General features: G+C 35.3%; 1 protein-coding gene across 10 annotated transcripts in view; it reads left to right on the top strand.

Annotated features, from left to right (window-relative positions):
• Nucleotides 1-23,288, top strand: part of DDHD1 (DDHD domain containing 1) — a 71,268-nt gene that overhangs the window by 11,788 nt on the left and 36,192 nt on the right. For 2 of the 10 annotated variants that reach the window (XM_027971873.3, XM_027971871.3), the window contains exons 2-6: nucleotides 8,912-9,085; nucleotides 9,748-9,768; nucleotides 16,567-16,668; nucleotides 18,543-18,671; nucleotides 19,732-19,879. In XM_027971873.3, coding sequence (XP_027827674.1) covers nucleotides 8,912-9,085; nucleotides 9,748-9,768; nucleotides 16,567-16,668; nucleotides 18,543-18,671; nucleotides 19,732-19,879 — 574 coding nt within the window. The remainder of the gene's footprint in view (nucleotides 1-8,911; nucleotides 9,086-9,747; nucleotides 9,769-16,566; nucleotides 16,669-18,542; nucleotides 18,672-19,731; nucleotides 19,880-23,288) is intronic. The other 8 variants (XM_060418058.1, XM_027971872.3, XM_027971875.3 and 5 more) reach the window with 4 other exon arrangements.

Genomic DNA, 23,288 nt, shown 5'->3' with positions numbered 1-23,288 from the left:
TGCCAAGACTTTCTCTCTGTGCATATCATACCATACGGGTTGAAATAGTTCTTGAAAATAGTCCTTTAGGAATCTTATAATTGTTCCCTCTGCCTTCTGGTATAAGTGTAGCTTTTTAATACATAAAATGTTTATTGCCAGAATTCCTCTACCCACACATAAGAGAGCCACTCAGGCTTGCTTAATGAAGTGTTCGTAGTGGAAAATGCACCTTGCAATTATTTTCTTGTCAAGGAAGACCCACATTTTTTCTTTTGGGTCCAGTAAAGACCTGCCTTTTATCATGATTTACCTAAGAGTTATAATTACCTGGTTGTTTTCTTCCAGGCAAGTAGTCATGATAAGTACTAGTCTTTATATTTAGTTTAAATCGACTCTTGATAAGTGTTGTTATAAATGAAACATAATACCTTTGTTAATAGCCTGTTAATCCATTAACCCTTTGAAAAATTTGTCTCTGGCCCCTGGCTATGTATCTAGGTCTTTCTATTCCATTAACTACAAAGTGAAGTGACATTTTAAGTATATATCTATGCAGTTCCCTATCAGCATGAGGTTCTACTGCTTATAATTTTTAAAAGCCAGAATAACAGTGACTTTAAACACAAAAGGGTCCATTTCTCTAAAACAGAGGCTTTAGCTAAAAGAAGTATAGATATCTCGAGTTCGGAGCTATGTGGCAGCTCCACTGTAATCGGGAATGGAAGTCCCTTCTGCTATTCAGCTTTTCATTTGTGACTTGATCTAAGAGCTCAAGACATAGGAAGCAGAAAAGGTAAGAGGGGAGGGTCAAAGAGCTACACCACCAGTAAACTCTGCTGTATCCTATCACCCAGATTCAATCACATGACCAAACCTAGTTGCCCAAGAAGACTAGAAATGGTCTTTCTATTGAGCATACTACTGCCCTGGATAAATTGGTGTTCTGCTATAAGAAAGAGAGAGAGAATAAATATAGGATAGGCATCTAGCAGTTTCTTCCAAAATATGTGATCTTTTTTTTTTTTTTTTTTTTTTTGCTGAATATATAAGGATTCTCCTGAGAATAAAAGAGATTATAAGGAATCAGTTCATGTAATTAGGGAAGTTGGCAAGCCTAGATCTGCAGAGATGTCCCAATTCAAATCCATAGGCCAACCGGCCACTGTTAAAACCAGGAAGAGCCAGTATCCCTGTTCAAAGATCACCAAAAAGAAGAACTTAATATTCCAGCTTGGTGGCTGTCAGATAGAAGTCCTTCTTATTTGAGGGAGCGTGAGCCTTTTGTTCTAGTCAGGCCTTCAACTGACTGGATGAGGCTGCCTACCCACATTATGGAGGTCAGTCTCCTTTCCTCAAGTCTATGGATTTAAATGTCAGTCTCACCCAAAAACATCCTCACATTGACATGTACACACTGCTATATTTAAGATAGACAACCAGCAAGGACCTACTGTATAGCACAGGGAAATCTACTCAATATTCTGTAATAACCTAAATGGGAAAGGAATTTATAAAAGAATAGATAGATGTGTGTGTATAACTGATTCACTTTGTTGTACACCTGAAACTATCACAACATTGCTAACAGACTGTACTCAAATATGAAATATAAATAAATAAAACTAAAACACTGTCAAGAAACACCCAGAACATTTGACCAAATATCTGGGTACCTTTTGGCCCAGTCAAGTTGATACATAAGATTAACCGCACCAGGACTTCCCTAGTGGTCCAGTGGTTAAGAATCCTCCTGTCAATGTGGGGGACATAGGTTCAGTCCCTGGTCCGGGAAGATTCCACATGATATGGGGTGACTATGCGCATATGTCACAACTGCTGAACTCAAACTGTAGAGCTTGCGTGTTGCAACTACTGAGCCTAAGTGCCCTAGAGCCCATCCTCTGCAATAAGAAAAGCCACTGCAATGAGAAGCCTGAACACCACAACTAGGGTAGCTAGCCCCTGCTTGCTGCAAGAGAAAGCCCATAAACAGCAACAAAGACCCAGCACAGCCAAAGATAAATATAAATAAATAATTTTTTTTAATTTAAAAAGATTAATCACACTGAATATAAAACTGTGCATGCTCAATTGTGTCCAGCTCTGCAGCCCCATGGACTGTAGCCCGCCAGGCTCCTCTGGCCATGGAATTCCCAGGCAAGAATACTGAAGTGGGATTCCTACTCCAGGAGATCTTCCCAACCCAGGGATTGAACCCACATCTTTGCATTTGCTGCATTGGCAAGTGTATTCATTACCACTAGCACCATCTGGGAAGCCCCGATATAAAACTAAAACCATGTATATATAGAAATGCCAAACATTATCAGTTCATTTCAGCCACTCACTTGTGTCCGACTCTTTGCGACCCCATGAACTGCAGCACACCAGGCTTCCCTGTCCATCACGAACTTCCAGAGCTTGCTCAAACTCATATCTGTCAAGTCGATGATGCCATGCATCTCATCCTCTGTCGTCCCCTTCTCCTCCTGTCTTCAATCTTTCCCAGCATCAGGGTCTTTTCCAGTGAGTCAGTTCTTTGTAGCCAAAGTGTTGGAGTTTCAGCTTAAGCATCAGTCCTTCCAATGAATATTCAAGACTGATATCTTCAAGATTGACTGGTTTGATCTCCTTGTAGTCCAAGGGACTCTCAAGAGTCTTCTCCAACACCACAGTTCAAAAGCATCAATTCTTCAGCGTTCAGCTCTCTTTATAGTCCAACTCTCACATCCATACATGACTATTGGAAAAACCATAGCTTTGACTATACAGACCTTTGTTGGCAAAGTATTGCCTCTGCTTTATAAATGCTGTCGAGATCGGTCATAGCTTTTCTTCCAAGGAGCAAACATCTTTTAATTTCATGGCTGCTATCACCATCTGCAGTGATTTTTTTTTTTTTTTGGAGTCCCCAAAAATAAAGTCTGTTACTGTTTCCATTGTTTCATTTGTTTGCCATGAAGTGATCAGACTGGATGCCATGGTCTTCGTTTTTTGACTGTTGAGTTCTAAGCCAGCTTTTTCACTCTCCTCTTTCACTTTCATCAAGAGGCTCTTTAGTTCTTCCAAGTGTTCTGCCATAAGAGTGGTGTCATCTGCATATCTGACGCCAAACATTATAGACATTTATAATGTAGAAGGAGAAAGTTCCTTATAGTCCCACCTCCCCAAGATACCTGTTAATAATAGCATAGGGTATTTTTCTCCACTTATTTTCAGTACATGTACCAATGTATACTTTTATAAAATAGGATTATACTATTTATAACTGTATATGCACATGCACAAATATATGCATGTAATATTATGATTTAATTTTTCATTATAATTTTAGACATTATTCCATGTCTTCTGAATATTATTTCACTATGGATTACTATCCACTCATATTTTGATGTATTTAATGAATATTTTTAATACCTATTGGGCCAAGCATCATTTATATATTCAATCATCTGTTGGTAGAAATTATAGGTCATTTTGTTTGATTTTATTTGTTTTCTATTATAAAATGAGATAAATGCCTTTGTAGTATATCTGTAGGCATTTTTGTAAGAGTTTCTATAAAGTGTATTTCTAGAATTGATCTATAAAAGATACATGTGTTTTTAGGTTTTAAAAAGTACTGCTAGGCCAGAGTTTCTCAGTCTCAGCATTATTGAAATTTTGGGCCAGATAATTCATTGCTGTAGCTTGGGTTGGGGGTAGCTGTTCTCTTTAGCAGCATCCCCTGGCCTAGATACCAGTAGTGCCACATCCCAAAACCTGATGAGTAAGTCACCCTGATGAGGGTGACTTAGAAGATAAATAGTACTCATTGTGTGTCCAGTCATAGTTGTAAGGCACATATAAAGAGGAGACATCTTGGATGATTCCAGATTTCTGTCTTGAGTGACCTGCTAAATACTGTCAGTACACCACTTGTCATGATACAGATGGAATAACAGATTTGTATTCTGTTTCTTCCAGGAACTCCGTGTGTCCTGTGGCTTTTTGTGATTCTGGTAGCTAGTAATTGTTCGGCTGCTGCTGCTGCTAAGTCGCTCTACTAGGAGTTGTTTAATTGGCAGTTGAATGTTTGGGTTTAGAGTTTGAGACAGAGGCCTGAACCAGAAAGATGTAGTACTTGACCACATATTGGTGGAATTTAATGCTTAGGTGTAAAGCTCCCAGAATATCCATCGAAAAGAATAAATGCTTAGATTTATTAGACTTAAGAGGAGAAAAGTTTTGTGAGTGTAGATGTGTGCTAAAATTTGTTTTACTCTTTTTGACTCTGCTTTTTAACTTCCATGGTTTTTATGGAGAAGCATGCTTGGCTCTGGTTTGTAAGTCTCATTATAGCCTAGCAGTGTAAAATTTCCCAAATTATTTCTTTTAAAATTACAACTGAATAGATTGTATTTCTTAGGGAGAGAGCTAAAAAGGGACTTCTCTTGTTTAAGAATATAGGTTGATTGTATGGTAGAGAGTTTGAATGAACTTTGGAGTCAAACTTTGGTTGGAATCTTGGTTCTCGTAATACTTAACAGTGTGCCTCTAAAGAAATTATTTAGGTTCACTAAGACTCATTTTACGCATTTGTAAAACTGGGGGCATCATTGCTATCTTTAAGATTAAATGAGATGAGCTTTTGGATCTGGAGGATAATGGAAGCTATCCAAATGTTAATCTCCACACATATTCCCCAAAAGCCACATACATTTAAACCATACATAGGTGACACATCCAACGTTACTACAGGGTGGACGATACCATAAACTTTAAGTTAGCTGTAAGTAAAGAAACAGCAAGTTACAGCAGCTCTTGTTACTGCTGTAAACCTCTGAATCTGGAGAGTGCGGCAAGGAGAGGCTTAGTTCAGTTCAGTCTCTCTGTCATGTCCATCTTTTGTGTTTGCTGCATTGGCAAGTAGATTCTTTACCACTAGCGCCATCTGGGAAGCCCCAATATAAAATTAAAACCATGTATATATAGACATGCCAAACATTATCAGTTCAGTTCAGTCGCTCAGTCGTGTCTAACTCTTTGTGGCCCCATGGACTGCAGCATGCCAGGCTTCCCTGTCCATCACCAACTCCTGGAACTTGCTCAAACTCGTGTCCATTGAGTCAACCATCTCATCCTCTGTCATCCCCTTCTCCTGTCTTCAGTCTCTCCCACCATCAGGGTCTTCTCAAATGAGTCAGCTCTTCTCATCATGTGGCCAAAGTATTGGAGTTTCAGCTTCAACATCAGTCCTTCCAATGAACACCCAGGACTAATCTCCTTTAAGATGGACTGGTTTGATCTCCTTGCAGTCCAAGGGACTCTCAAGAGTCTTCTCCAACACCACAGTTCAAAAGCATCAATTCTTTGGCATTCAGCTTTCTTTACAATCCAACTCTCACTTCCATACATGACTACTGGAAAAACAATAGCTTTGACTATACAGACCTTTGTTGCAAAGTCTCTGCTCTTTAAGAGACAGTGAAAGAAGAGAGATCAGAGGTTAAAATGAAGCAGAAAACCACTCACAGAAAGAAAATGTCCCCCACACAACAAGCAGACTATGGCCAGAGACTTGAAGCTTGGTAATTAATAACACTAACTGTGAAGAAAGCTGAGCACCGAAGAACTGATGCTTTTGAACTGTGGTGTTAGAGAAGACTCTTCAGAGTCCCTTGGACTGCAAGGAGATCCAACCAGTCCATTCTAAAGGAGATCAGCCCTGGGTGTTCTTTGGAAGGAATGATGCTAAAGCTGAAACTCCAGTACTTTGGCCACCTCATGCGAAGAGTCGACTCATTGGAAAAGACTCTGATGCTGGGAGGGATTGGGGGCAGGAGGAGAAGGGGACGACAGAGGATGAGATGGCTGGATGGCATCATGGACTCGATGAACATGAGTTTGAGTGAGCTCCAGGAGTTGGTGATGGACAAGGAGGCTTGGCGTGCTGCGATTCATGGGGTCGCAAAGAGTTGGACACGACTGAGCTACTGAACTGAACTGAACTGTGAACTGAACTGTAGGGAGGGTGTGTGAAAGTGAGAGGGACAGAAATAGCAGCATCAGAGAAACATTGCTGGTGGGAGAGGAGAAAAGGATACTGCTCTTTGGAGCGGTGACAGTAAGAGGAAAGAAGTAAGGAGAAAATGAAGGGTCCTGGAGAAATGAAAGAAAAACAAGGAACACCAGCCCAGTCTTCACTTAACCACTGCCACCCCTACCACCACTACAGGAGCTTCTCTTAATAATGTGCAGCAGCAGACACTCTGAAACTAAGAAGTCTGTCCCTAAAATACTCATCAACAGAAATAAATGCCATACAAAGCTACTGCAAGAGGAATGCACAAAGTGTGAATCAGTACATTTCCACTGATTATGGTTCTTCCCCAAAAAGCAAACACAAAACAAGAGAAACTGTACATGTAACACAACACCAAATATTCTGAAATTTATGGGCATACTAATAGGGACATTGATGAAAGTAATGTTGATGTAAGGGGCACTGATAAAAGAAAGGAAAACAACCAAAAGAATGAAAATGAGATGGAAGAAGTGAAAAGCTTCAGAGAGAAAGTGCTTAAAATATAATATAGACAAAGGAAGCCCCAATGTATTTATAACTGGATTGACTGCAGGAGAAATCAGTGAAACAGAACTAAATATTAAACCATAGTCCAAGGAAACTTTTAAGAAATAAGAGGAAAACTGAAATCTACAAATTAAAAGGACCCACCTTGGCAGATAGATCCAAAAAAATGAACTCTGAGACATAGACTGTTAGAGTTTAGAGACTAGAAAAACTGTTTTAGATTTTGAAGGTAAATTTTTTTCTGGACCCTTGGTGGGGAAAAAATCTCATATTACTAATTTAAAAATTAGATTTGCATCTCACTTCTCTAGACGTGATATACAAAGGAAAGCTGCAGTGAAACAGCATTTTTTAAAACTCAAGGAAGCACAGTTCAAGCTTGCCAACCTGTCCTTCAAGTATCAAGGCTATAGAAAAACAATGAGAATTTAATAGATCCAAGACTAAAACAGTGGTGGGGATAATGGGTACAATTGTTATATGTGAGTCAGGAGACAAAGGAAAAATAGAATAAGATCATTCCCTGTTGTAAATAGTAAGTGGGAATTTTGGGTACCATTTACCGCATAGTTAAAGTTTAAGTAAACAAAGAGATTTAGGATGCTTTAAAATACATAAATACACACATGAATGTGTAAAAGTCACCACTAAAACCAAAAATGCAAATATTCCTAAATACCAAAGGAAGACTTTTTTGAAAAGCAAAATCATCAACTGGAGAAAGAGTAGGAATAATAAAAACGGTGATTATAAAAGAATATTTCAAACATACCAGTTATATCAGTAACATAAGTGGGCTTAACTCACATGTCAAAAGAAAAACACATCTAAAATAGTGAAAAAGGTTAAAAATAAAGAGACGTGCAAAAACATCACAGGAATATGGAAACAATAAGAAAGCAGTTGTAATCTTGATAGACAAAGTAGAATCTAGTAAAAAAAAAAAAAAATCAAACACAGCAGTGTGCTTTATGTTAAAACCCCGTAATTCTCAATGATTATATTTTTGAATTTCCACCAAATACGGCAAACACCTGACTATCGCAGAATTGCTACAGGAGAATAAAGGATAAGGCAAGAAAAAGTAGAAACACATAATAGATTTTAAATACATCAGTACAAGTCTGGTATAAGTGATTCATGATCGTCTAATAAATTTTCTGTTTCAAAGTAGGAATTGGCCATTGGTTTCTTTTAATAGGAATGGGAAATGATATTTAGAGATCGCAATCTTTATATCATGATTGTTCACTTACACAGGGTTGGTCTGTCTTTCTAGGTCTTTTCAGTACACAAAGCTTAGGATATATATTTTTTTTTTAAAGAGAAAATATACATCATTATTTCATGCTGACATTTTTAGTTGAAATTTAAAATACAGGTTTATTTCTTTGACTTTTATATTTGTATCTCTTTTTACTTGTGCTAAAAAGTAAAATCTTAGTTTCTAATGATATTAACAAAATTAATTATTCATCTTAATACTTGTACTTTGAAATTAACAATACCAATATTATTACAGGCATTAGCGATTAGTATAGCTACTGCAAAAGGTTAAGATGTATTTGCAGTTCCTTCTGTCCATAGGGTATATCCTAGTATATATATACAAATTACTGTCTTTTGAATCCGAACTTGAAGTAATTTCTCTATGTGTAGCTAAACCACCAACTCTGTTTATTTTTAGGCTTTTGTTGTTTTGCTTTGCTTTATGGGTTGTTTTTTTTTTAAAGAATTCAGGATAACTTAGATGACAGTTGTGGTTTATAAATAACAACTAAAAGTATTAAGTTTTGGAGATAGTGTTTAATCAAACAAGCATTCAGTTTTTTCAAAAAAAAATTTCTTAATTTTTTTCCTGAAATGGGTGAGTAATTTACTGTAATTAAAGGTTTCACTTGTTTCTGTATGCTCACTGGGAGCCCTTGATCTCTAAAGCAGCCCTAAAGAATGTACCACACTACTACAATATACTATTTCTAAACTATTTGTGGGAATTTATCCCAGTATTTTCTAAGACATTCGAATTATCAATAGAGTCTTGCATGAAGTTTATCAACCACTTAGCCTACTGATTTGGTTACTTGGGGCCTCAGTTATATAGATAACTGCTCCTCTCCCTTTCTAACCTCAGGTAACTTTTATGTGTAATATTTAATGCAAGTAAAATTATATGTTGTAAAAAAATTATATACTATGGCTTGAAATCTGAAATTTAAAACTTTAAATGATTCTTTTGGGTCACAAAAGTCTGTTTTTGCCATAGCAGTAGCAAAATATAAACTTGTAGTTAGTATGTCACTTCTTGGGAGGTTGGATCATAAAACATAATTCTGTGGTTTCTCTTTTCAGAGTCTGATAAAATACCGGTAATGCGTGGACAGTGGTTTATTGATGGTACCTGGCAGCCACTAGAAGAAGAAGAAAGTAATTTAATTGAGCAAGAACATCTTAGCCGTTTTAGAGGTCAGCAGGTGCAGGAAAGTTTTGATATTGAAGTGTCGAAACCCATAGATGGAAAAGATGGTAAGACCAATTAATACATTTAATATGTTTTATAAACAAATAAGTTATTGATAAAACTTAGAGTGGCTCCTAAGTTTGGAATAGTAATTTAGAAGTGTTAAAAATTTATACGATTTCTGATTATTTCAAACATTTGATTGTTGTTTTAGAACTTAAAAACTGCTATAAATTTCTGAACTATTTCCATTTTTATTTTACTTAACATGTACTTTCACTGATATAACACTAACATGATTTACCATAAATGTGCAAATTGTTGTAATATGCTTTATGGATTAGTCCTTTTGAGTAGCTTTTTAGTTATCAAAGAAAATTGAACTTATTAAAAAATCCCTTGTTATTCTATTGAAAGAGTAGTTTTGCTAATATTTTAATGTTGGTTCTCCTGAAGTTTAAAAAAGCTTTAATTTCCTTTGTATAAGTCCTGTCTAGCTGTCTTGATATTGATAACCATATCAATTTTTAATTTGAAACAATCTACTCCTTATATTTCCTTATTCAGCATTTGGATTTTCTTTTCTTTTTTTTTGTTTCTTTCTGGCAATAGTTTAAAATATTTACATACTAGCCAAGATGTTCGTGTTTCATTATGTGTCTGATCTTGAGTAAAATTCAAAATGTGTGGTCAAGTTAAAAATACTTCTATTGTTCATTTACTGCAGGCAGTGGGATCAACTATTCTGGTGAGTATAACAGTATAGGTAGATTAGAATTTGTAGATTTCTCTTTTTTTCCCTAAAAGTGTTTCTTCATGTTTGCCTTTGTATGGGAAGTTTCTTGGCAAGACCTACTTAAGCAAGTGAATTAGAATATAAATTAGTGATTTTTCTCCCTCCCCTTGTAAAACATCTATAAAGCAGAAAAATTCAATTATTGATCAAGAAATTCAAAAGTCCAGCTTGGAAGAAATGAACTATGTAGTTGGAAGTAATTGTTTATATGACATCAGTTCAGTTCAGTCACTCAGTCATGTCCAACTCTTTGCAACCCCATGGACTGCAGCACACCAAGCTTCCCTGTCTTTCACCATCTCCCAGAGCTTGCTCAAACTCGTGTCCATTAACAATAAGCTTAAAATCGGGTGTGTTTTATATCTTTAAAACTCTACATAACTGAGGAAAATGGAGGCTTCTAAGTAAATCGGTAATTAAATCTAAGAAATGTCTATTATATGCCAGATACCATACTCTAGGAATTTTAAGTATTTCATTTTCCTAATCCCTAGAGGCAAATATGTTCTTATTTCACTGTAAAATTCAAGCTCAAGGTTCTTAAATATCAATATATAAGAACAGCTCAGTCTACATTCCTAAAGACTGCCATAAAAACAGTTCTTTGATTAAAGCACAAAAATCAAATTTTGTGTATGTCTGATCTTTCATTGGTGACTGACATGTTTTAGAACTTCTCATCACCATTCTAAATAATCACAAAAACCTACTTCATAGTATTTGAAAGGGTGAACTTTTTTCATAATTTCATCTCTATTGGAAAAGACTGAATTCTAGATTTTTTCCTTTCTATTAATTCTCCTTAAGTCTTCTCTCAAAAATGGCAATTCACCTTAACAAACCCAGTTTATACTCCCAGATTCTTTTCTGTTAATGCATGGGAAAAACCCAAGAGCTTCAAGGGGGAAAAGGATGAGTATGAAAAATAAAAATGAGTATATTGTCCCCCTTTCTCATACTATATTCAAAGCGTTTCTTTTCCACTTGCTAATTCACCCTATAGAAGTTAGTCATTAGCTCTGTTTCATCTCTAGATCCCATCTACTTGAAATCTGAAATGGTAAATGGAGCAGCATACTCAAATTTTCATCAAAGTGCTCTAATTTTATGAGCCAGTCATTTAAATAAGTCTGATAAAAGAACATGGTTTATTTGTATGAGAAAATTTTTCAGCATGTCTTTGAGCTTGTCAATCTAGGATATTACTGTATTTTTTGATACCTTTGAAGATACAGATTGGGTGGTAAAATTCTAATTAGTAATAATAGAAAATTGTTAAAGTATAGAACACTTTTGTATTGTAATCTTTCAAATTGATGATCTTTTGAGGTTCATTAGAAGAAAAATTAATGTTTTAAATGTATTATGACATAAAATATCAGGATGTTTTATTATCAACAAAGTTCAATTCATTGTATGTACTGTTGTCATGAATTTCCAGCCATTTTGTTATTCAGTATTACACAGAACATACATTTATGTATTAAAATGTGATTTTTGACTTTGAAGATTACGGGAAATTCTGTAGTACATTTGCAAATTATCACTGGTCTTGAAGAAAGAAAATTTGCTGTCCAAAAAGCTAGGTTGTTGGAAAAATAACTCAAATTTGCAATACAAAAATAAAAAACTATTATCTTTTATTTAGCTTCTTACCTTTAAGCTTCTGAAATTCCTATTTTATTAATTTTAGGGGAAAAATAGTTTTTCCACTTAAATTTTCTTATTGTACCTAGGTAAAGCCTTGACGTTCATATTGCTAGAAGATTTTGAGTATTCTTTGTGCAAATAGTACTGTGCTCATTACTTTCATGAAAGAAACACAAGTTTTTGTCCTTCAAGGAGTTTTAAACCATTGGGGATGACAAAGCCTGCAGATGAGAAGTTACAGAGAATAAATACAAGATAACAAAGTAGACAGTGCATATTATACATTCTTGAAAAAGAGATATAAAATAGAATTGGCAATCACAGTACAGTGGAGTTACTCAAATGAGGCTTTCTGAGAAATTGTCATATTTAATAATCTAAAATTTAAAAAGAAACTTATTCAGGAACTCTTTTTAAGTTCTCTGGGGAATTCCTAAGAAACTTAACAGAGTTCTTGCCTTGAAGTGAAAGTCGCTCAGTCGTGTCCAGCTCTTTTCGACCCCATGGACTATACAGTCGATGGAATTCTCCAGACCAGAATACTGGAGTGAGTAGCCTTTCCCTTCTCCAGGGGATCTTTCCAACCCTGGGATCGAACCCAGGTCTCTCCGCATAAAGCAGATTCTTTAACAGCTGAGCCACAAGGAAAGTCCCTCTTGCCTTGAAGGACATTCAAATAAAATCCTAATTCCTTTTCCTTCTGACCTTATCTGTATCTTGGTTAATGTAGTTATTGACACAAATACACTGACTATATTTATTATTTTATTAATTATCCTAATCTCAGAGTAAACACTGAATTAAATTGAAGTTTAGCATAACTTATTTATCTTTCAAACCCCCCAAAGTATAATCGTATTTTGTGATTTAAATTTCATTTTCTCTGAGTTAAAAAATGGTTCTCTTCCAACCTCATCTTCCTAGGCTAGGATACATTTATCTGGCAGCCTAACAAATGAAAACTAGAAGTTCACTGGGGATTAAAGTTATTGTAGAGTTAGTGTTAGTCACTCAGTTATGTCCATCTCTTTGCAACCCCATGGACTGTAGCCCACCAGGCTCCTCTGTCTGTGGAATTGCCAGGCAAGAATACTGGAATGGATTACCGTTTCCTTCTGGGGATCTTCCCAACCCAGGGATTGAACCCTGGTCTCCTGCCTTGCAGGCAGATTCTTTACCATCTGAGCCACCAGGGAAGCACTTGAGTCATAAAATAAAGGCAGGGCTTCGAATAAGTTACTTTGTAAATACTTAAAAGTCCTAGAGCAGTATCTCACTCATTTTATAATTTATCTATCCAAGCAGTAATCAGTAAAAAATGGTTGAACTAAATGAATTAGTCCTACAACTGCTCTGGTCAAAAACTGTATAACCTCAATCCAATTACAAGAAAACATCAGACAAACCCAAATTGAGGGACATTTTACAAAATAACTCACCAGTATTCTTTGGAAATGTCAAGGTCATAATTAACCAGATGGAGTCAGGATCCTTTTAATAGTGTTTATCAAATCACCATAATGTAAACTTTAAATTTCTTATAATTTTGTCAGTTGTACCTTAGTAAAGCTGAAAAAAAAAGCCATGGAAGACAAGGAAAGACTAAAGAATTCATCATAATTTAGAGGAAACTAAGGAAACATAGCATCAAAATGCAACATGGTACCTTGGATTGGATCCAAAGACAGAAAAGGACTTTAGTAGAAAAGCTGGAAAATTCTGAATAAAGTCAGTATTTTAGCTGATAGTATTATACCAACCTTAATTTCCTAGTTTTGATCATTGTACTATATAATTATGCTAACATTAGGAGAAGCTGGATGAAGGATATATACGATGGTGATAACTCTCTGTACTATTTTTGCAGCTTTTCTGTAGGTTGAAAATTATTCCACAATAAAAAGATGTTATTTGTTTTTCTTCAGACCAGTAGAGAAATTAAAATAGTATTATATAAACAAAAGAAACAACTAAAGGAGAAACAAGAAATACAGATAAAACAAAGAAAATGAATGGGAAATGATAGACCTAAATTCACCCATATCAAAAACTATAGTAAATATAAGTGAAGTAACACTCCAATTGAAAGGCAGAGAGTGACAGATTTGTTTGGAATGCACAATCCAACTATATGTGTCTACAAGAGTCATGAAGTGAAAGAAAGTGAAAGTCGCTCAGTTGTGTCCTACTCTTTGGGACCCCATGAACTGTAGAGTCCATGGAATTCTCCAAGCCAGAATACTGGAGTGGGTAGCCGTTCCCTCCTCCAGGGAATCTTCCCAACCCAGGGATCAAACCCAGGTGTCCTCTTTGCAGGCAGATTCTTTACCAGCTGAGCCACAAGGGAAGTCCAAGAATACTGGAGTGGGTAGCCTATTCTTTTTCCAGCAGATCTTCCCAACCCAGGAATGGGAAATGGAACCGGGGTCTTCTGCATTGCAGGCAGATTCTTTACCAACTGAGCTAACAGGATTCCTATCTTCTAGCTTTTAATTATTAATCAATTTTTATAAATGTATGTATTTAGTTCTGTGAGATCCAAGAAGATTGACAGGAGTTTTCTCATTCTAGTTGGCAGATTTGAGATGTGCAAACCTCCTTCCCCTGAAGTTGAGATTATCCAGGTTGCCAGCTTTTGCAAAGGGAAAAGTTATATAAAGTTATTCTATTTTAGGGAGTAGTATATCTTCAGCAACCTCCTTTTTGATACTCTGCTTTCAGAATTATATAATGAAGGACATTTCTGTAAGACATGAATTATAGTAAGGAAATTTATTGAAGACATTATATCTTAGTACTTAAAATCTTTTTCATTGCTGTGTAAGACTTTAATACATAAATGAAAAGTTTTATTAAATGTTAGCATTTAATTAGAATTTTCAGTTGTATTTTGAGTTTGTGCATACTTTTGCTAACAAACACAATGTAAGAATTCTTAACTAAAACTTTATTTTAGTGATCCTTGTTGGAAGGATCAAAGGACAAAAAGGATCACCTTTTTGTGTCTGCTTGCGGTGGTACTTAATTCTTTGCATTGGGTTGAAAAAATGAAACTCTCCGTGCTATAGGATGTTGTAACAAAGCAAATGCTTTTCAAGTGAAAATAAGAATTAAATATGAGAAGAAGGTTAATAAGCATGTTTTTAATTTTGTGAAAATGTTTTGAATATGTTCCTCTGATTTTAGTATATTGGGGTATTTGTCTTGTTGTTAATCCTTACATTAGTATTCCTTTAGGTAAAAGCTCTCATTTTTATATATTGACTAGCTTTTAGAAAGTGTTTACATAATTTTAAGGTGTGATCGGATGGTCCATATGTTTCCCTCTAGTTATTTCTTAGAGAGGGCATCGTTAGTTTTGCTAGTAGACTTGTAAGTCTAGGGTTTGTTCGAGCAGTAAAGTCTCAAGTGTATGTCAGATTTGATCTACTTGGATATGTTATCTTTTTCCTAATGATTTTTCTTCCTGCAAGTGGTATATCTACCCCTTAGTAAGTGACCAGAAAGCACATGGAAGAAGAAATATGTTCAGTGAAGAAATTGTTTTGGTTGTCATTTTTCACCCTTCTGTGACAGCAAAATATTTTTATAATCCTGATGTTTTCATTCAGCTTGTAATTATTATCTATACTTTTTTTTATAATCACCTAATTACATATAAAGTTATGAAATGCCTTGTAGGCATTTCTCAATTACCTTTATCACATGTATCTTTAAATTTATGTATAAGATTTTTTTAAATTTCTGGTACTATACAGTTGGAATTAAGTATTTTTGTATTTGAGCAGTATTTAATCTTTGAATGTCACATTAATGTAGAAGAGAGTGAGGATGAAAATCAAATGTGTGAAGTATGTAAATTGCTCAGTTGTGTCTCTTTGCAACCCCATGGACTATACACAGTCCATGGAATTCTCCAGGCCAGAATATTGAAGTGAGTAGCCGTTCCCTCCTCCAGGGGATCTTCCCAACCCAGGGATCGAACCCAGGTCTCCTGCATTGCAGGTGGATTCTTAACCAGCTGAACCACCAGGAAAACCCAAGAATACTGGAGTGGGTAACCTGTCCCTTCTCCAGCAGATCTTCCCAACCCAGGAATCGAACCAGAGTCACCTGCATTGCAGGTGGATTCTTTACCAGCTGAGCTCGCAGGGAATCAAATTGGAACTAAATCATAAAGATTCTGTGATTCATTAACTGGACTGTAGAGAAACTGATTGTAAGATTTAATTCTTAGTGGGTTTTTTTAATAATTGCTTATTTTAAAATGTGAAGAAATTTGTTGATATATAACTAGCAATATGTGACAGGGAAAATGTTGACTTTAAGGTTATTTACTGATTTGCCAAATATCAAGTCTGTGTCTGGCTTTACTCGGTTATCTGTTTTATACTTACAAGATGTCACAGCATATTTTTTAATAATTTTTTCTTGTAATTCTGTCACTAATAAATCTTTCATTATTTTATCACTAAAAATCAGTTCAAAGTAGAGCTTTCAGTTTAATTTTTTTGAAAAGTTTCATTTTTCATTTTTGAAAATATTTTAACAACTTTGCTGAATAGAGTTGTGAAAAGAATATTTCTACAGGAAGGCTCTATTCAGCAAAGGAAAGCATCTAGTAGAATGTACTATGGTATCTTCTCAGGAAAGCTGCGTTAGATGTTTAATATTGTTTATTGCATTTTCAATTTGCACATCAGATACTGGCTGTGTCATAATCACAAATTTGGTGAGAGTAAATAACCTTAGTATTGTAAAGATGGGGTTTTATTAATCTCTTATGCACACAAAAATGCCGTTTTGTTTTTTATTCTATCTATACAAAGATGTTAAAAATGGTGATCATGTAGGTGTCTTTAACTGATATATTTAAATATCATTTGCCTTTTTACTTTCAGTAAAAGTAGAAGCATATATTTGATAAACATTATTAAACTAATATTTTGCTGCATTGATTTTTTAATTGGAATTTATATAAAACATCTAGAATAATGTTTGCCAAATATAACTAATTTTTTAAAGTTAATACAACAAAAAGGCAAAATGGTAAACCTCATTTAAAATTTACTTTGAAGCTCAGTGTTTTTGCTTTCTTAGTTGTCTACCACCTCCCTCCCTTCTCCCTCCCTTCTCTGTTCAAATGGAGAGGATATAAGGAGAGTACAGAGGCAGCAGGTCTTAAACGAAAGCGTTCCCAAGGTACAGTAATTGTAGTTTTATTTCTCCTTGTAGATATATTCCTGGCTTGTAGCTTTCAGTTGCGTCTATAGCATTCAGTTGTACTTAGAACATAGAAATTATTAGTTTTATAGAAATGTATCCAGTGTGTTGTTTTGGTTAGTATTAATTATAAGTGGTATAAACATTTGCAAACCATGTATATAGTTCAGCAATGGGATATTTGCCAATATTAACATGCTTTAAGACAATGTGAATGGTTTAGAGAGAAACAAAATTTTGTTGACTTAACACTGTTAATATCTTGGTCTTACAGTTTTAATGTTTTAAGAATGTATTGCTCAGAACTGTTTTAACAAAAATGCAGTTTTGAAACATTGGATTAAAAGGCTTAAAGTACTGACTTAAGGATCAGACATAGATTTAGGAAAGTAAATAAACTCTTGCAAAAGATTTTTTAATTTATGGAAAGTTCTTTTAGTTAAAAGACTGAGTTTTTACACTGGGTTTGTGTTTGTTCTGTTTGCCAGAGAAGGTATTATTCAGGTTTGTTATGTTAATTGCATCTTGGTCTTGTGTTCAGTGTTAGTAGTTATGTGTCCTGGTAGGTCAGGAAGGTATAAATTGGTTTTTCATAAATTTTTGAAATGGCATTTTTAACCATAACTCCGAAGTACATTTTCTTGACAAGGATTTGCTTTTCTTTGTGTTCTAGTAAGAAATACCTTTTCATAAAATGTATCTTACGGTCTTAGATTTTGACCAGGGCTCTTCCTTATCCCTCAACAGAAGAGTCAGACTCTGTCACTAGCTAGTTTTGTGGCAAGTCACTTAATCCCTTTCTTTATACCTCTATGTGTTTATATATAATGGGACATAATATTTTGCTTTAAGAGTATTTTAAGGAAATAGGCACAATGATTTGAAGGTGACTGGTTTTATAAAGGTATGTGAATTTTTCTTGCCTCTATATAAGAGATAAAGAGAAAAGTTTAAGTCCTTCAGACTATAAGAATTATCAAAAGATGAATTGGTGGACATGTTTTGAGAATTACCTTAATCTATTACTTCCACAAACATTACTAAATTTGTGATACATGTCAAACAGTATGCTAGGACTGTGTTTGGTGGTAGTGATACAAAGTGATTAAGGTATAGTCCCTGCCTCACAGAGTTTTTTTATTCCCAGAGAATATAGGTTTGGCTATTTTTTTTCTTTAGAGCTCATTTTCACAAAGCATACCTCATTACAGAAATGAAATAACCATACTAATTTGAACATAATAGTAGGAAAAAACTGATTTCTTTTTAAAAACTCTTTCAACTTTGGAGTTCTGTTATGATGAGCAGTATCCAGTGATAATTGGCTTTAATATCCATTCCCAAAATACCTTATATTCTAATAAATTAGGTTATTATCTTCCCAGTTTAAAGATAATTTTTTTTTCACCTGAGTCTTGTTTTATCTTATGCTGAGTAGTTTCCACAGAACAAAAAGTAAAGTCAACAAAAGAAATGGAGCTTAAGTTTCTATGTCAAAGGTACTGAGGACTTTCATGAAGGTGTATATCCCTTAGACCTAAAGAATGATCACATAACCTGGGAAAGCAGTTCTTTAATAATCAAAGTATATTTCCTAAAGAGGTTAAAATTATGGTAGTTGAGCCAGTTTTATTCCATGTTGTTCTAACAAGTTGCCTTTTCCTATAGCATGTTTAATAATTTATAAAATAAAGTCCCTGTCCGTGACTTGTTTCACATCAATATATGTTTCAATAAAACAGTTTTTTGTTGAACTGAGTTAAAATATTCATTCAAAAAAAATCTGTGTATTATAATTTTCACTTAAATGAAGTTTGTCTTGGAGACCTTCAAATTTTTCCTTTTTGCAACAGCTATTCATAGTTTCAAATTGAGTCGAAACCACGTGGACTGGCACAGTGTGGATGAAGTATATCTTTATAGTGATGCAACAACATCTAAAATTGCAAGAACAGTTACTCAAAAACTGGGATTTTCTAAAGGTATTTGTTAAATATTATTAGAGTTAGTCAAAATGTTGGGACTCTGACTTTTTCTCTTATATTTAACATAGACAATTCAGATTTTATCTTCAGTATATTTTAAATATGTATTAAGTTTAATGACAGTTTCTACCCTGTTAAACTAACTTTTATTAAAGTGACTGAGTTGACATGTATTCATTAATAAATAATTATATATTAGGAATGATCTGGCAAGATTATTAAATATGTTTTTTTACTTCTCAAAGCACAAAAGCAGTCAGACCTGAGGCAGTGATGTGAAATAAAACATAGTAATTGAAATTGTGTCAGTTGAAATGACAATTGACAAGCAATTGAAACAGTGTCAGGAAAAGTGAAGGCTGGAAATTTTTCTTTGGATTTAGTGAAATGTAGATCATTGGTGACTTAGATGAACTTCTGGGACAGGCAGATGGGTATGAGTTGAAGTTTAAGTAGAACTTGAAGAAATGGAGGCGTTGAGAATAGAAAAATCTTTAAACAAAACAAACTTGGCTAAAAGGAAGAAAAGAGGGACTCATACCTGGAAAAGATGTGAGTGCATTATCACAAAATATTTTTTCAAAATTTTATTCTCTCTTTTTACTTTACTATAATTTTTTACTATCTTTTTAAATTCTTTGATAATAGATGTGCTTACACATTTATTTGTTCATTAGTTGTATTTGTTTTGTGGATTTATCACACCTTTAGCCCATTTTGCTATTTGGATGATTCACTTCACTTTTTGATTAATAAGTTCTTTAATTAACTTACTGTGTGTCATGTTTTGCAAGATGTTTTCCATTTATCATTCATCTTTTATCTTTGCTTCATAATATTTTTCTTACAGAAATATTTTTAATTTTTATGTGTTCAGTTCATCTTTTTTTCTTTTTGCCTCATTGTTTCTGGCTTCATTCTCATGTCTAGTTCAATACTTTTTGTTAGAGCTGATCATTCTATATCTTACAAATTTTATCCCCCCTATTTTTTTCAGTGTAGTAAAAATGCTATTTCTGTTATAAGTAATAAGCTTAGAACCATGATTTTCCCACAGCATCAAGTAGTGGGACCAGACTTCATAGAGGTTATGTAGAAGAAGCAACATTAGAAGACAAGCCATCTCAGACTACCCATATCGTATTTGTTGTGCATGGCATTGGACAGAAAATGGACCAAGGAAGAATTATCAAAAATACTGCCATGTGAGTGTTTTGATGACTCTATTCTCCATCTAGACAGAGTCCAAACTTTTGTCCAGGGTATAATCATTATGCCACATGTTTCTCTGGTGCCAGCTATTCTGTTTCAGTTGTAGATGAAGCTTTTGGACCAAATTTTGAGAATGATTATATCTAGGTGATGATGATATTTATTTGATTTGTTTTTTCCCTCTTAACATGGAGAAGTAAAAGGATAAGAAAGCCTTTTTACTTAATGTATTATTAGTTTATGTTAAAGTGAAGTTGAAAGCAAGAAGAAAGTCTAGTTTTAAGTTTCTGTGTTAATCTCTCAATTGCAGAAACTGAGAATACTGTCTAATTCTGAAAAAGCTAAGAATTGTGTAAGTTGCCAGCTAGCAGCTTAATTTGTCCAGTTAATTATAACCAGAGGAAACAGAACCCTAATTTTTACAGAGAACAAACACTGGGTGTTTTGCCAACATGCTAGGCGGGTTATTTACCTCAATTATTTATATACAGCTTTATTCTAAAAGCTTGTTAAGATGATGTTGGGAGAAGGAATGTTCATATATGAGTTTCAAAAACGTTTAGGACAGTGTGAAAAGGAAATTTTAGAGTTATGGATTCTGCCACAAACTTGGCTCTCAACTTGAAGCCAGTATAAAGAAAAATCTGATCAGATTTATAATGTGATGAGAACAAACCAATTGTTGAGAACACAGTTTATCAGGTTCTGAAATTTGAAGTAAATGTGTTTCTTGAGTCCTGGTAAAGCAAATCCTGTATGATACCAGGAACTATGTCCTCAGCAATATCTCTATAATAATACAATGTTGAGTTCTATTTTACTTTTTATTGTAACACCTTTTAATGCCAGCTGATGGGTTAAAATAAAAGTACAGTTCAATCTGAAAAAAAAAAACAAAAAATCTTTGTCAGACACTGCCAGGTCATTCTGATCTTTGTCATTCTCTGTAACTTGTATGACAGAGATCTCTTCCCTCTGATTCTGATTTTCTTTTCTGATGATATGTACTTCCCACAATATTTACATTCTTGTGGCAAGATGCTAGTCTTCTCCTTGGTTACCTAAGGAATCTGAGAAATAGGTTTAATAACATGTTCTCTCTGGAGCTGTTCATATTTGGAAAGGTACCAGCTTGATTTCTTTGGGTACAAGTGAGGGAAAACTTAACTCAGAAGGAGGATTTAGTAACCCATAAAACTGAGAAGTCTAAGATTTGCCAAAAAGTCATCAGAATCTGGTTTCTATCCACTCCACACGCCTTTATTTTTTAGCTATTTTCAGACATCTCCTGTGGTTCTAGATATGGTTTATATCATCTTGTATTTGAGTTCAGGAAGAAAAAAATTAGTCTTTTTTTCCAGAAGTCCTTGCTAGTCTGTGCATTTTAATGACTGGTAGTATCACCTGCAACTGCCTGAATCTGTACACAGCCATGATCTGATCTGCCGGACTTGTCATCTTTCATGACACCGCCCTTAATGGCAGAAAGTGAAGAAGGACTAAAGAGCCTCTTAATGAAGGTGAAAGAGGAGACTGAAAAAGTTGGCTTAAAGCTCAACTTTCAGAAAATGAAGATCATGGCATCCAATCCCATCACTTCATGGGAAATAGATAGGGAAACAGTGGAAACAGTGCCAGACTTTATTTTTGGGGGGCTCCAAAATCACTGCAGATGGTGATTGCAGCCATGAAATTAAAAGACGCTTACTCCTTGGAAGGAAAGTTATGACCAACCTAGAGAGCATATTCAAAAGCAGAGACATTACTTTGCCAACAAAGGTCCGTCTAGTCAAGGCTATGGTTTTTCCAGTGGTCATGTATGGATGTGAGAGTTGGACTGTGAAGAAAGCTGAGCGCCAAAGAATTGATGCTTTTGAACTGTGGTGTTGGAGAAGACTCTTGAGAGTCCCTTGGACTGCAAGGACATCCGACCAGTCCATCCTAAAGGAGATCATTCCTGGGTGTTCATTGGAAGGACTGATGCTGAAGCTGAAACTCCAATACTTTGGCCACCTCATGCAAACAGTTGACTCATTGGAAAAGACTCTGATGCTGGGAGGGATTGGGGGTAGGAGGAGAAGGGGACGACAGAGGATAAGATAGCTGGATGGCATCACCGACTCGATGGACATGAGTTTGGGTAAACTTCAGGAGTTGGTGATGGACAGGGAGGCCTGGCATGCTGCGACTCATGGGGTCGTAAAGAGTCAGACACGACTGAGGAACTGAACTGAACTGGAAATAAAAAGCCATAATGGCATCCAACTCCAGTTCTCTTGCCTGGAAAATCTCATGGACGGAGGAGCCTGGTAGACTGCAGTCCATGGGGTCGCCAAGAGTCGGGCACAACTGAGCGACTTCACTTTCGCTTTTCACTTTCATGCATTGGAGAAGGAAATGGCAGCCCACTCCAGTGTTCTTGCCTGGAGAATCCCAGGGACGGGGGAGCCTGGTAGGCTGCCGTCTGTGGGGTCACACAGAGTCGGAAACAATGGAAGTGACTTAGCAGCAGCAGCAGCAGCAAGGAACAAAAAGATAAGTTGGGCTTTGTCAAAATTTAAAACTCTTGATTTTCAAATAACACTATCAAGGAAGTTAACGACAACCCATCAAATGGTAGAAATATTTGCAAACCATATCTGATAAGGGTCTAGCATTTAGCATATATAAAGAATATCTACAATTCAATAATTTAAAAAATAAATACCCCAATTTTTTAAGTGGGTGAATAATTTGAATGAACATTTGTCCAAATAAAATATACAGATGGTCCCTAAACACATGAAAAGATTCTCAGTATTGTTAGTCATTAAGGAATTGCAATTCAAAACCACAGGGAGATGTCACTTCTGTTGACTACAATGACTCTTATCAAAAAGATAGAAAACAGCAAATATTAGCAAGGATGTAAAAAAAAAAAATAGAAAGTAAAGTCGCTCAGTTGTGTCCGACTCTTTGCAACCCCATGGACTGTAGCCTGCCAGGTTCCTCCATCTGTGGGATTCTCCAGGCAAGAGTACCGGAGTGGGTTGCAATTTCTTTCTCCAGGGGATCTTCCCGGCCCAGGGATCAAACCCGGGTCTCCCGCGTTGTAGGCAGACGCTTTACCATCTGAGCCACCAGGGAAATCCAGTCACTGGATTTCTTAAAAAAATAAGGACCCTCATATGTTGTTGATGGGATTGTAAAATAGTACAGCTGCTTTGGAAAAACAGTTTGGCACTTTCCTCAGAAAAGTTAAATGTGGAGTTAACATGTGAGCCACCAATGCTAATTCTAGGTGTATACCCAAGAGAATTGAAAATAGGTATCTGCAGAAAAGCTTCTTAATATTCACTGTAGCATTATTTATAATCGCCCCCCAAAAAAGAACTAAATGTCCATCTACTGGTAAATGGATAA

Source organism: Ovis aries, chromosome 7 (genome assembly GCF_016772045.2).
Source record: "Ovis aries strain OAR_USU_Benz2616 breed Rambouillet chromosome 7, ARS-UI_Ramb_v3.0, whole genome shotgun sequence".
Taxonomy (NCBI): Eukaryota; Metazoa; Chordata; class Mammalia; order Artiodactyla; family Bovidae; genus Ovis; species Ovis aries.
The sequence above is the reverse complement of the archived record's forward strand: the minus strand, read 5'-3'. Positions and strand labels throughout refer to the sequence as shown.